This window comes from Periplaneta americana, chromosome 6 (genome assembly GCF_040183065.1).
Source record: "Periplaneta americana isolate PAMFEO1 chromosome 6, P.americana_PAMFEO1_priV1, whole genome shotgun sequence".
Taxonomy (NCBI): Eukaryota; Metazoa; Arthropoda; class Insecta; order Blattodea; family Blattidae; genus Periplaneta; species Periplaneta americana.
In genome coordinates, this window is record NC_091122.1 from 76047461 (window position 1) to 76062633 (window position 15173).

Here is a 15173-nt window from a genome sequence, read left to right on the forward strand (position 1 = left end):
ATTGGAAGTGAAACAACTACTGCAGCAAATAAAATGACAATAAAATCAATACCTTTCAACAGTGGTGTGCCCCAATGCTCCCACTATCGCCACTTCTTTTTAACTTGGATATTGATTGTTTTATGCAAATAATATATCTCAGAAATATGGGTACGCTCTTTATGTTTCAGTGCCAAACCTATCTGCATTCGCATTTGCTGATGATATAGCAGCCATTAAGTAAAGGTGAAACAGAAGCAATATCCTTAGTTGATCGAGCTGAGTGTTGTCTTGCAAACACAGGACTGTGAATTAATGCTAATAAAAGTAAATGCATAATTCTAAACCAAGGAAAGGTAACAGGAATCAGTCAGAGCAGTGCTTTCCAAAGTGTGCTCCCCGGATCCCTGAGGATACGCCAACACTTATCACGAGATCCGTGGTTGATAATATGTATTTTGAAATAAATAACATATAATACTACCATTTTTCTCGACGAGATTGTACAATACTGTATGCGACTGCATGTGTGAAAGTATATTGGCAAGGGTACATGACTAGATCTTGAATGCAAATCGAGCTTTCAGGTATAACTTCCTGTAAAGTTGATTTGAATAATTTCGAGGGAAAAATTGTTCTGGGGCTGGGTATCGAACTCGGGACATTTGGTTAAACGTACCAACGCTCTACCAACTGAGATACGCAGAAACTCTACAAGACACCAATCCAATTTTTTCCTCTATATCCACAGACCTCAAAGTAGGCTGACAACTGTCAAGCAACCAACACTGAGTGCACACAAACTCTGTGTGACTTGAATAGTGATTTTTTGTTAACAGTGACGTGTATTATGCAAATCAATCTTTCAGGTATACCTCGAGTCACAAAGAGCTTGTGTGCACTCAGTGTTGGTTGCTTGACGGTTGTCAGCCCACTTTGAGGTCTGTGGATATAGAGGGAAAAATAGGATCGGTGTCTGGTAGTTTCTGGGTAGCTCAGTTGGTAGAGCGTTCGTACATTTAACCAAAGGTCCCGGGTTCGATACCCCGGACCTGGAACAATTTTTCCCTCGAAACTATTTAGATCTCGAACGTTTGGAAAAAAAAAAAACACACACTACTTCCTTTTTTTTTCAGTTAACGTAGTAAATTCTGTTGAAAATTTTTGTCTGCTTAATGAGGGTGGCGGTTATTAGTTAGTCAGTTCTTATCAGTTTAGTGTGTGTGAATATATGCAGTTTTTTCTCTCGAGACCAACAGTGTAAGAATAAGATTTTGTAAATGTGCTCGGAGACTTAATGTCTTAATTGTAAAATAAATTTGAATGACAATATTATTTAATCAGCAATAAATTATGACACGTATTTTTAAAAAGAAACTAATTTCTTCCATTATTGTGCACGCGTTCTGCTTCTGTTACTTTTATTGTGAAGTCTGTGTTTATTCATTCAGTACGAGCACGCTTATGTGAGGCATTCGTGTTAAACTATGTGTTAATAACCACATGTCTTTGAATCCGAACATAATAATATTAATTTAATATTACGAAAAATTTTAATTTTCATATTATACAGTGTTTTCTCAATGGTTCGGTGACTAATAAGAGACAATAAAAATTGCAGTTCTACAAATTCCGAAACCAGTTGATTACCTTTTCATGTCTCACGCCCAAATGCTGCTAATTTAAAAACAGGGGAATCAACTAAAAAACGAAAAAATGATGACACAGAGATTTAGCAAACTTCCTGTCACCGAATTCTGGTATAGAATACTTCAGGAATATTCGGAAATTTCTAAATGTGCAGTGACGAAACTCCTCCCATTTCCAACAACGTATCTATGCGAAGTAGGATTTTCACGATATACAGGAACAAAATTAAAATTCCATCATTGCCTGTACACCACAGCACATCTTCTATCTTCCCCAGCTCGAAAGAAATTTGTGAGATGAGAAAACAACACCATTCTTCACATTAGCAATTTGAAGGTAATTTTTTTTATAATTATGCATGTTAATTCCTGGAAAATATATACGCAGTTTACAAGTACTACTGCATGTTTATGAACTCATGGCTATGCATGGTAATTAATGTAGTTGTAGACATATTGTCGATGTTAAATACATACAAAATATGAATATGGAGGCATATTAAATTTAGGTCCCCTACTTTTTCTAGTGTTTATAAATGATCTTGCCCCTCTAATAAAAGTTGTAGGTCATCCCATATTATTTGCAGATGACACAAGTATAGTAATTACAGCCAATAACTCCAACACATTCCAATCTTCAAGAGAGGAAATTCTCTTCAAAATATGTGACTGGTTCTCAGTCAATAAATTAGTATTAAATTGTAACAAAACTAACATAATTCAATTTAAATCCTGTCCAAATTCAACATCGCAATTTCTAGTGCAATAATTAATAATAGATCCCTATTAGAAACAACAACAACCAAATTTCTTGGCTTAAAAATCGATAATGTGTTAAATTGGAAAAATCATATTAAAGAAATTAGCCCCAAACTAAATTCAGCTTGTTTTGCTATTAGATCTATGCAAAAGGTAGTAAATATCAATACCTTAAAAACAATATACTTTGCATACTTCCACTCAGTAATGAGTTTTGGAATAATATTCTGGGGAAATTCCACAGATAGTAACAATATATTTCTATTACAAAAAAGAGTAATTTGAATAATAGTAGGTGCCAAATCTAGGGAATCGTGTAGGGCTATTTTCAAATAACTGCAAATAATGCCCATGGCTTGTCAGTATATCTTTTCATTAATAATCTTCCTTGTATGCAATCGTGAAAACTTTGGAACTAATTCAACAGTTCATAGCATAAATACACGTCAAAAAAATGACTTTCATACTCCATCGGCAAGTCTATCGTGCCATCAAAAAGGAGTGCATTATATGGCAGTAAAAATTTTTAATAGCCTCCCTATTGATATCAAAAATGAAACTCAAAACATAAAATTATTTAGGGCCAAATTAAAGAAGTACCTAATTTCTCACGCCTTCTATTCTGTAGGTGAATTCATGACATTCAATTCATGAAATTGATACTAAAATTTTGTGTTGTATTAGTAGACTACACTGTAAATCTCGTCTATATATATTTCATCTAGACTGTGACTATAAATTAAGATTTTATAATAGTATTAAATTTTTTGACTTGTTCCATATTCTAGCTGTAAGCATGTATGAATACCATGGAATGTTAATAAATACAATACAATACAATATCTATATTAATATAGCAATTAATTTAATTTAATTTTAGGATCCGTGAATTTTTCGAGTTGAAAGGGATCTGCGATCAAAAAAGTTTGGGAAGCATTGAGCTAGGGGAGGAGAGTTTTATCATATCACCATTTAACTACTATTTATCGAGATGTTCTGCCTGGTGTTTCAATAAAACTCTCCTCCCCCATCCTACCCACATTCTGCATAGTATATACGATCAGTCACAAGCCATGTAACATATCGATGAGTTGACTTCAACATCTAACTCTGCTCCATCTTCAACATTGTTAGTATTAAGAGAAAAGCACTATTGATGCTCACCAATTAATTCTCATTTTTAACTATTGTTCGTAAAATCCCTTATTGATTAATTTCAGATGTCTTAGTCACTAATCAATTCGGGTGACAAAATATTCCTTAGAACTTCAGTTTTCAACTAGCCTACCATCATTAAATTTTAACTTTTAGCATACACATATTTTACATTTATATTCTTGTAATCATTAACAATCTAAAAGATTGCATGCATGTTATCATTGAATTTTACAGGTTGTTTTAATATTTTGACATATGATTGTTCCTATACTGTTTTGTTCATTATGTATGCATTTGAAGAGTCCACGCAAGAATGATGGATGTCACTTTCTTGTCGAAAATGAACCAAGACTGTCAATGCATAGCTTAAGACATATAGAATGTACATACAGAGTTATATGGCATTAACACTGATAGTCATTGTCCAGTAATGATCGGAAAATCACAGTTAAGCTTTGAGCGCTAAGCATTTCAAACTTTCAATTGCTTCTCCTGAAAAATGTATTCCAAATGACATTCATCATTCTTGCAGTGGACTCTTCATTTTATATTTTATATTTCACTTGTGTTTAATTTATCTAATTCATTGCTTCCACCTGATGATGATTTCTTGTAAAATCGAAAATATTCGTTGACACAACCAAGAATTATGTGATCATTATAACAAAACTTGTTTTTGTACCAATCTGATAAGTTGTTGACTGAAATTGTAATGTAATTTCTTATATATCATTCAACTTATCTGAACTTTAACTTCAACATGACTTAAATTAAAAAAATATATAGATAAAATAATAAAGAGCATAGTGAAAGAAATTCTTCAACTTTCAGATAACACACCCAATGTAATGATGTATCCCCTAAGAAATTGCGGGGATTAGGTATTGTCAGAGCAGAATGGGAAGCCAGTCTTTAACACTTTAATAACTGTCAGTGTGTCCAGCAAATTGATGATGTTCAGCTGCATCATGTGCGGCAGGAAGAAGAATCTGCACTCAAAAGACTTCATGTCTTTTAATGACATACTACTAATTAAAATAAATATAAAAAGGCGTAACAGTGTATGGAGACTATCCTAAAGCCAATTCTTGGGCCAGCGATAAGAAAAACCTCTTATCTTCTGAATATGTCAATCAGGGTTGGAAAAGAAAAGTTTTATTTAAAAAAGAAAAAAACTTTTTTTTTAAACTGTTTTAAACAGTGTCATGAAATAGTGTGTTTTTAAAATGTCCTGTCGTCATTAACTAATGCTGCGTTCTTGGCAATAAAGCCATTAACTCGCTTGCTCGCCTACATTTCTCACACACACTGTGGTTTAGAGGAAAGGACTGGACATATGAATCTGATCCATTTCTTTCTGAAGACTGCACAGTGGAAAAAAGTGGTGAAGAAAAGATTCCAATTTTGTTCAAGTGTTTTCACAAATAGTCATACCCTGTGTGTAATCAAAAGGATGCAACTGCCCTTTTCCTTGGATACTCAGGAATTATATTTTGTATATTGAGACACTCCCGTTTTTTATTATTTTAAATTTCGTGTAAATGGTTGATATTTTGAGCTGATTAATCTTTCAACTGTTGAAAATGATAAAGTTGATATTTTTTTAAATATTAAACATGTTTTATGCATAGGGTTGCCAGATGAGTATTGTAAAAATTGGCGAAATTCCAGATTTTTTTTAGAAAAATTTGGGAAACCGGCGTTTTAGACACTTTAAATTTATTGCACTGTTTATTAAATTACATAAGGTTGTTTATTCGTAAAATTAATATCTTACTAACAAATATATATATATATATATATATATATATATATATATATATATATATATATATATATATACACATATTTTATGAAACATAATGGTGAATTTCATTAAACATTTTTGTTTCAAATTTACCTCAGTTTGATTGTTTATATTTCTCTGAAGATCTATCATCTATTAACAGTGAGAAATCATTTTCTACAACATTATAGAAAAGCTTAACAGTCCAGTTTTGAATTGGTACAAAGTTATAATTGAGGACTGTTTTTGCAAAACTTGCTAACTGAAAAAACTAAATTTTACAGAAGAGGCAAAAAACTGAATGAAGACAAATAGGTTATAGGTGCAACCATCACACTTTGACACAATACAATGAAGAGAAATAGGCCTAATTCAATTTTACTAAGATAACTTCAACATCGTATAGAGGCCTGCTTTATGTTAACAAATCCACCAAAATATCAATTTCGCAAATTTTGCAGTTAGCAAGTTTTGCAAAAACGGTCCTCAATTCTGATTTCATTAAAATAGTAAAATTCACAAGAATAAAAATATATAATACTCTAGCATTAACCCTCCCTTTTATAGGAAGTGAGATTTGGACATTAAGGAAAAGAGATATGAGCAGAATCAAGGCAACAGAAATGAAATTTCTCAGATGGACAGCAGAATATACTCTTTTAGATCGAAAAAGGAATGAAGAAATATTGGAACAATTAGAAGTAGAGTCAGTAGAAGAAAAAATAAATGGATACAAACTAAATTGGCTACACCATGTAAAACGAATGGACAATTCAAGAATCCCCAAAATGATGATGCAATACCAACCTAGAGGACATCGACGGTTAGGAAGACCCTTTAGAAGACTGCTAGATGGGGCCAAAACAGGTCTACACAGGCCTAATTCGTGACGGATGATAATGATGAAAATAGTGAGGCATTTTTTCCTGCTGTTTGACCATTTGTGGTTCATTGTGAGCTTAAGAGGGATTATTCCACGTGGGCACAAGCCAATTGTACACATATTTCCACCTCTTTAAATAAACACTTTTTTCCTTAATGAAAGTTCCTCATAATTAGAATTTCGCTTCCCTAAATATTTAGACAGCATATTTAAAATACTGATTACTTTGGATTTACCATTTATTACTTAGACCACACAAAGACACATTTCTAATCAAACTGAATATTTGAATTCCTGCTTTCTTATAAAGTCACTGTTGATTTATCGATTAGTGAGTAAGTGATCATGATCGAATGATTACTTGTACCACAGAGAAGGCTGCCAAACCTGCATGTCTTTTTCCTGCACTCAACAATCAAAACATTTCATGAAGTAGAAGTGGTGTTTGGTGGTTTAATGACTCAGTGGTACAACAGAAAAAACTGGTAACCTGTGGTGTACTTTAAAAATTAATTTTATAGCTGAGTTTTACATTTTGAAATTGAAGCTAAGTTTGTAGAAAAGTAAAAAAGACTAGAATATTTTATAATATTATAATCCTGTTTCAGTGGATTTCTTATAAATATAAGAAAACCTGCTTCAGATGACAGGCCTACATGCAGATATCAGCATTCAGATTGTTTGCACTGTATATCCTACAAAAATTCCTTACTAATAATAATATTTGTTTGGAAAAAAGTTAGTTTGGCTTCATACAGTCAGGAGCATCACTGTAAATTCATAACTGTACATTTTATAAAGGCCTGAATAGAAGGAAAACATTATTTTATATTGTAAACAAGTAGGATAAAATAAAACAACCAGACAACGAGATTGTACACATATTTCCATCTCTTTAACTCCATAACTTGTATGGAGGTGGGAGAAAAAAAGGACACTATTTATTATTAACGGAGAAATAATAATACACATAACAGAGAATTCTGTTAGCTTAAACATTAGTATCATGATATAGTTTTAAACATTGTGTTTAAAACATTTTAATCAATTGATATTATTTTAAACGATTAAGAACACTTTGTTTAAAACGTTTTGTTTGCCAACTCTGATGTCAATGCTATCAAGATGTCATGGCAGTCTGTTCTATACCAGGAAGAACCTTCAGCACAACCTGTTACTGCCCATCAGTAATATGAAGGAAACTTTAAGATATGTTCTGGAATTCTGTGGAAAAGGCGAACTGTTTTGAAACAATGGTCATCATCACGTACTATCTGCTCTCACTGAGTCATTGCAGCAACAAGGACGGAAGGTTTATGAAGAACTCCACAACATCCCGAACAAGACTCAAACATGCATGTCAATATAGTGGCTAACCACAAGAAAAACACGAAAGGAATAATTCTTGACTCTACTGTTCACTCTGAAAGAGATACAAATCAGGCTACACAGGTAGCTCAAGAAAAGAAAGATATATACAAGCTGTGCCTTCCTTACTTGGCAACTTGTTTCATCATGTGCAATGGAAATAATTGGGCTATTTACGGAGTGCTTTTTGGAGCTCGAGGTCCTGTTTCCAAGTTTACCTTTGATTTAATGAAATTATTGAAAATACTAGTTGCGGCATAAATAAAATTCTGAAGCAGATTCTCAAAGATTCTGTACAAATAGTACAATATAATTTACATTTTCTATAATTTTTCACATTTCTTTTATATGTTTCATATTGTTTTTTTTTTCATCATTCTTCTTGCTATTTGTTACTATTTTCATGTTCTAATTATTAGGTTTGTCTGTATTTAAAAAAAATTATTCTAATTTCTGAATTGTCTTGGTGAACCTCATTTGAGGACAGAGGATTTCAATAAATCAGTATATATAAGATAAATAACAAGAATTGAAGTAATTGCCAATGAGGGAAAGCAGAGAAACTCAAATTTACACAAATAATGTTAATAAATTTGTCTTACCAGGTTATTTTTTATGTTGATTACTCGTCTGTTCTGCCATCGTGTTTCGAATTTATCACAAAAATACGTGCATCTTGCTGAAAGGACACATCTGTGTATGTCAAATGTGCTGCCATTGACAACAAATGTTACATCACTAAAATCTCCAGTTTCCAAAAGTCTGAAATAAATAAAGATACATATCTAAGACCTCTTATTTTTCATAATACTCAGATGTAAGCAGAAATTACGTAGACACATAACTTAATCAATAACGACATATATTTTACATAAAATTATCTTAATTCCAAAACCTAGTAATTTGCTCAGATGTCTATGTTTACTTTTTGCGCATTTTTTAAAGTACCTATATCCAAAGCTCCTTCTACTGGCAAAGCAGTGAAGCTTATCTTAGAATACTAGAGCTAATACTGGCCACACATTGTTGGTTCCTATCACCACTGAATGGCATGTCCTTAGGTTGCATACAGAGGAGATGGCCTCCAGATATGGAGGGTAGCTGCAAATATATTCAATTAGCAGTCACAGACAGCCGATAAGGAGTGGTCCTCCAGGTTGGGGGTTGGGAAAAGGGCCAACAATCAATCACAGTAAAAAAAAAAAAAACTTGTTACGAAACCCCAACATAAACCTCGGAATGGGAATGATTTTATGGCGCGACCACAGCAAAGGAATAAGGTCATGAGATTTGGCACTTGGAATGTCACGAGTCTTTACAGAACAGGAAGGTAACATTAGTAGCAAAAAAAACTAGCTAGACATACAGTAGATAGACTTTGCTGGAGTACAGAATGTTAGGTTAGATGGGAATGGCATATTAACGACAAGAGCTTACTTGTAAAATGGGAAAGGAAACAATAATAATCATCAATCAGGAACAGGACTCTTTATTCATAAGAGAATAAAATCACCAGTAAAAAAGGTCGAATTTACAGTGACAGGTTATCGTTTTTAGTACTTATGGGTAGATGGTGCGATATTGTAATTATAAATGCTCATGCCCTTACAGAAAAGAACTGTCACCACATATTATAAAGGATAGCTTCTATGAGGAATTGAAACACACTTTTGATCAGTTATCTAGATATCACACTAAAATTTCATTGGGGGATATTTTTAAACTGACTATTGGAAAAGAGAGAGCTTACATGTAACTAGTAATAAAGTTCGGTTCATAAATTTTGCCACTACAAAAAATTTAAGTGTAAAAAGCACAACATTCTCGCATAAGGATATACAAAAATACACTTGGACCTCTCCAAATGGACTGACACACAACCAAATAGATCACATCTTGATAGATAAACGAAGACATACTAATATAGTAGACATTCGATCCTTCAGAGGTGAAGACTGTGATTCTGACCATTATTTGATGATAGGAAAATTGAGAGAAAGCCTATGCGAATAGAGCAACAAGTTAATATTAGGAGATTCAATATTCTGAAATTAAAAAACGAGGAAACTAAGCAATATTATCAGGTCGAAATTTCAAACAGGTTTGCCACTTTACAAAGTACCGACAAAGTTGAGAAGGAATTAGATACTAATAGCATATGGGAGAATATCAGAGATAATATCAAAATTACAGCTGAGGCATAGGCAATTATGAAACTCAGAAAAAGGAACCGTGGTTTGATGTAGATTGTTGCATGGTAGTAGAAGGGAACAGGCAAAATTAAAATTCTTACAGGATCCAGTCCAGGCTAATAGAGATAATTATTTCAATGAAAGATGGGATGTAAGTCGTACACTCAGGAGAGAGTTTACTTGAAGGAAAAACTGGATGAGGTGGAAACAACAGTAAGAATAAAAACATTAGAGATTTATATACGGGCATAAAGAAATTTAAGAACGGATATCAGGCCAGGGTGAACATGGTTAAGGACGAGAATGGTGACTTGCTTGCAGACTCTCATTCCATTCTGAACAGATGGAAGAACTATTTTGGGCAACTACTAAATGTACATATGCGAATTAGAAATGATTGGGATGATATGAAGTACAAACTGCTGAGCCATTTTTACCCAAACCCACATTTTCTGAAGTAGAAAATCTGAAAAAGTAAACCACCAAGTATCGATCAAATTCCAGCAGAATTAATACAAGAGGGTGGAAACACATTATCTAGTAAAATTTGTAAGTTGGTATTTGCTATTTGAGAAAAGGAAATTGTACCAGATGATCAACAATGATATTTTTAATAGACAGAGCTTTATTCAAATGTGTGAATAGTGGGCACCAACAGTTACATACAGAGCGGTCTATGACATTCTCTATGCCTCTACGGCATTCGGCAGCAAGTGGTCCCAGCATCAACACTTGTCATTTCCTGTGAACACTGTCTGCTAGAGTTGCTAGAGTCAGCTATTAAAATTACAGTATTCACATTGTTTACTAACCTTGACTACCGAAATTGTTTAAAATGATGTCTCTCTGCTACAACACATTCCTGACATCTCCAAAGGAAATTGGCATTTACATGTGCAAGTTCGTCTACCGTAATTCTCCCGATTTCTCGTATAATACTGTCTTTTAACTCATGGATTGTCTTTGTATACTTTATTTTTTAGATTTCTCCATAAATAAAAATCGCAGACTGACAAATTGGGTGACCTAGAGGGTCATAATCCTATACTAATAACCCTGTCCTCGAATATTTCGCTTATCAAATTCAATATTTCGGCTGCTGTATGGGCAGTTGCTGAATCCTGCTTGAAATAAGCAGTCTGACACTCGATATTGGTTAACTGTTCAAAAAATGAGTTTGAGTATTTGTGTTCTTATTTGTCACCATTGATTGTATTGTCAAAAAATATAGGGCATATCTGTCTTAAATTCAACTTTTGAGAAAATGCAAAAACAAAGTTTGCAACAAATCTGTAAATCCCAGTGTGTTTCTTTTTACAATGTACTCCAGTTATTTTGTCCTTCGCTTAATGCTTTTGAAGTTCTATTACAAGTTTGGACAACTTATCCCCCTTTACACAAACTTACATAGAACTTATCTCCTTTTTCCCCAAAATATCTCTTACAGAATAAACACACAAAGCTCATATTACGAAACATAATGACTATTAAAAATTACACAAATGTTCCAAGATGGCTGAACAGCTGCATTAAAAAAATTAAGTAAAGTTTAAGAAGGAAGTAAATTTTACTGTTCATAACACCAATAGTATCAGACGTTTCAATGTCAATAAAATATTATTTTCAAAATAGTATCTGCTTCAGTGCACCTAAGGAATGATAAGATAACATTTTCAAACTATAGACAATAAGAATATGCCTTTCTGAACATCATGGTATACGTAACTCATTTTTCGATTTTTAGGACTTATACTCCTTTACCCGGGCACCACAGATATAATATTATGTGCAGTTATAGCACACCATATGCCAACCTTCTCATCATGTAAAGAAGTTTCATGAATGAGATGAGGATTTTTTGTACTCCAGTATCTATTATTTTGCGTTATAACATGGCCATGTAAGTGAAACAATGCTTTATCCACAAAGTGAGTGCCAACACTTTGTAAAACCCAGTTACAAAAATTCACACAACTCACATTATCTCTAGTCTGTAATTCATGCACTATTGTCACTCTGTATGGCTTAAATTTAAGAATTTTAGTGGCTCTAAATGCTGTGGATTCCAAAATATCCATTTCTTGTGAAAGACAGTGGAGAGATTTTCGAGAAAAATGTTCTAACCCTATTTCTCTAAACTTTTTACGAGGTTTAATAAAATCGTCCTATGTGGAACAGGAACACCAGGAAATTGCGTTGCAAAAAGTCGTTGCACTGTTCCACAATTCTTCGTTATCAAGTAACACTCCACAAGATAAATCCTTTGTTCTAATGTAAACTTTTGTGGTGCCATATTAAGCCACACTCTTCAATTAAGACGTAATACAAACATCAGCAGAGCTCATAGGCAACTGAACAACAGCTATCATTTGCAATGTGACCATGTGCTGTGCCCTTGAAGGCAGAAAAAGAGAGAGAAGGTGGGAACAGAGAGAGAAAGACTGTAGTGGACCCAGTTCACCAGGAATACCAAGCCTCGGGCCCGTTTGCCACCGAGTGCTGTAGAAAATGTCACAGATTGCTTTGTACTATAAGCTATTGATGGGACACACACTTAAGATTTATTTTTATGTTTTAAAAAGAAAATGCTAAAGAGGCAACAATATCAAAAGTTTAGATTAAGAAACGAATGAAGCAGTTACTCTTATTGGCTTTAACATTTTCTTGAAATGAAGTCCACTTTCGGTTTTTTCCAGCAATACAATTACTGCTGATCAAAGTAATATTAAAAGTCAAAAGATTAAACTATATTAAATTTATGCTACTAAGTCTGTTTGTCTTATATCTCACCTCCTCAAGAATTCATCATACAAATCTCTTCTCATTGTCTGCCTGGTAATAATCTTATAGTTTAACAATACTTTTCTAATTTTTTCTGTTAAAGCTCCATATAAACAGCGTTCTCCATCAAATGTATTAGCTTCACATCTGGCTCCATTTTCCAGAAGATAATGTACAATGTCAGTGTGGCCACAAAGACATGCATAATACCTGAAATAAATATCAAAGTTATAAATAAAAAATCGAAGTTACAAGACATAGAAATTAAAATATGCTATATAATGTTGAAACTTACAAGGGTGTACTATCCCATTTGTCTCGGACATTGATGTTTATTTCTTTGTGTTCTACAAGGTACCTGGAACATAAATACATACAGTAATCTAAGAACTTGATAGTGTCATGTATAGTCCTACAAACAAAAAATGGCTCAACTTGAAGCTTCTTACAGAGCACGATTCACACCACAATGATTTAACAATGGTTTTCAGTCCAGTACCGGTACTATTTGAACAGTATTACAGGAAAGTATGTCACAACTAATGCAAAAATAATGATATTACTCTGAAAATGAGATTCAAATTAATACCTAAGAGTCATTATTAAACAAACACGATATATACGACAATCCCTATTAACACAATTCATCACAAGCATTCCGATAGCTATGTGCTACAGTGCTTGCTCGCAGGCTACAAAGTTCAGGGTTTGGATACTGTCGAGAAAAGGTTTTTTTTCTATTATGCAGGTTAATTTTGTTCACCATAATTCTCTTTTATACTGCATGATTTATGTTGTTGTTGTTTTCTAATGTCAGGCATTTGACAATAAAGTCATTTGACCTCTTGCACTCCAATATTTTTCAAAGATTTTATCATGGCCAGCCACTGAAGCACAGATTTTGAGGTGTTCCGAATCCATTTCTTGGTTTGAGTTGCACAATGGGCAGTTAGGGGACTGATATATTCCAATTCTATGCAGGTGTTTGGCCAAACAATCATGGCCTGTTGCCAATCTAAATGCAGCTACAGACAATTTTCGTGGTAAATCGGGAATTAACTGTGGATTTTGATGCAGAAAGTTCCATTTTTTCCCTTGAGATTGTGTTATCAAATTTTGTTTGTTGAAGTCTAAGTATGTAGATTTAATATATCTCTTCACAGAGTAATACGTAGATTTAGTAACAGGTCCGTAAGTAGCAGTGCTGCCCTTCTTTGCTAAAGCATCCGCATTCTCATTTTCCAGGATTCCACAATGGGATGGTATCCATTGGAATACAATTCTTTTATTGAGTGATATTAATTGAGAGAGCATTTTAGTTATTTCTGCTGTTTGAGATGAAGGTGTGTGTTTACAGACTATTGATAGAATAGCTGTTTTGGAGTCTGACAATATACCTGCATTCTTAAATTTATTGATGTGGCATAGAAGATTCCTGAGACTTTCACTTATTGCAATGATTTCACCATCAAAACTTGTTGTTCCATATCCAAGAGATCTATAAAGTGAGAAGAGACAGCACGTAACACCTGCACCGGCACCTTGTTCTCTGGAGATCAAGGATCCGTCGGTGTATAAATGAAGCCAGTTTTGTGGAGGGTACCTAATATTAATTGTCTCTAAAGACAATTGTTTCAGTATTTCAGTGTTTACTTCTGATTTCAGTATTTCTTCTGTTAAATTTAGATTATATTCTATATTTAATAGAGTTAAAGGGTTTGGTTTAATTTGTAAGTTTTCTCTTAAATTCGGGATATTGATTTTCTGTTTTAATTCTTGAACTATGGATATGAAACTTTTTTGAGTTTTCAATCTACAGAGAGGACTGTATGAATGCCAATTGTTTCCTGGTAATTTGATAAGTTTTTCATATTGAATTGGTGCTTTTTCTGCTATTGTCATTTTGATGCTGTTAATATTAGTGAGGAATCTCATAGAATCTATTGGAGTTGTTCTGATTCCACCAGTAATGAGTCTGAGAGCTTGGTTTTGAACATATTCTATTTCGTTTATGAAAGGTGAAGTAAGTAAAATTTCTCCGCATGATTTATAAATATTCATCTACTATTAAGAATAGATCAATTTTCATCACATCTTTTCAAATGTCTTTTGGGTTACGACAACAATTGATGTAAAATGAATTTCAATAACTGCAGAAGTGATCTTGTGTATACCGCTACTTTGGAGCACTGAGCATGCACAATGCATTGAATCTGGAACTTAGAAAATTCAGGTGGGCCATTATTTTTTTTGAAACTGTACATTGTGTTTGATATTCTCTGCATCCTTAGATGTGGTAAATGTATGCCCTGCACCAATACAAGATTAACAAGGCAACATGGCTTGTCCCCAGTAACACAGTTATGTTGTCCCAAAGAAAAATCTCAAGGTATGAGGTACGGGGAATTTAGAAGGCCACAAATTGCTACTAATTATTTAGTTCCCGAAAATGTATCTTATGTCACCTGAAGTTTTACCGGATGTAGTGCAGTGGTAGAAAATATCCATACAATTGCACTTCCTCAGTTAATTGGTCGAAAAATTATTGAAGGATCCAATCACATTTTAGAATCATGTTAAGTGAATCTACGTGGAGAATATTTGGTTTCTCAGAATTC

At 33.5% G+C, this 15173-nt stretch overlaps 2 protein-coding genes across 3 annotated transcripts in view; one reads left to right on the forward strand and one right to left on the reverse strand.

Annotated features, from left to right (window-relative positions):
• LOC138701421 (ankyrin repeat and BTB/POZ domain-containing protein 1-like) overlaps positions 1-15173 on the reverse strand; it is a 119510-nt gene that overhangs the window by 88333 nt on the left and 16004 nt on the right. Inside the window, exons 2-4 of one of the 2 annotated variants that reach the window (XM_069828286.1) lie at positions 12851-12913; positions 12565-12765; positions 8185-8344 (exon numbers count right to left, since the gene is read on the reverse strand). In XM_069828286.1, coding sequence (XP_069684387.1) covers positions 8185-8344; positions 12565-12765; positions 12851-12913 — 424 coding nt within the window. Of the gene's footprint in view, positions 1-8184; positions 8345-12564; positions 12766-12850; positions 12914-15173 lie in introns of those variants that run through there. The other variant, XM_069828287.1, reaches the window with a different exon arrangement.
• The window catches only part of LOC138701423 (ras-related protein Rab-7L1-like), a 163541-nt gene that overhangs the window by 31732 nt on the left and 116636 nt on the right, over positions 1-15173 (forward strand). The gene's annotated exons all lie outside the window — the stretch shown is intronic.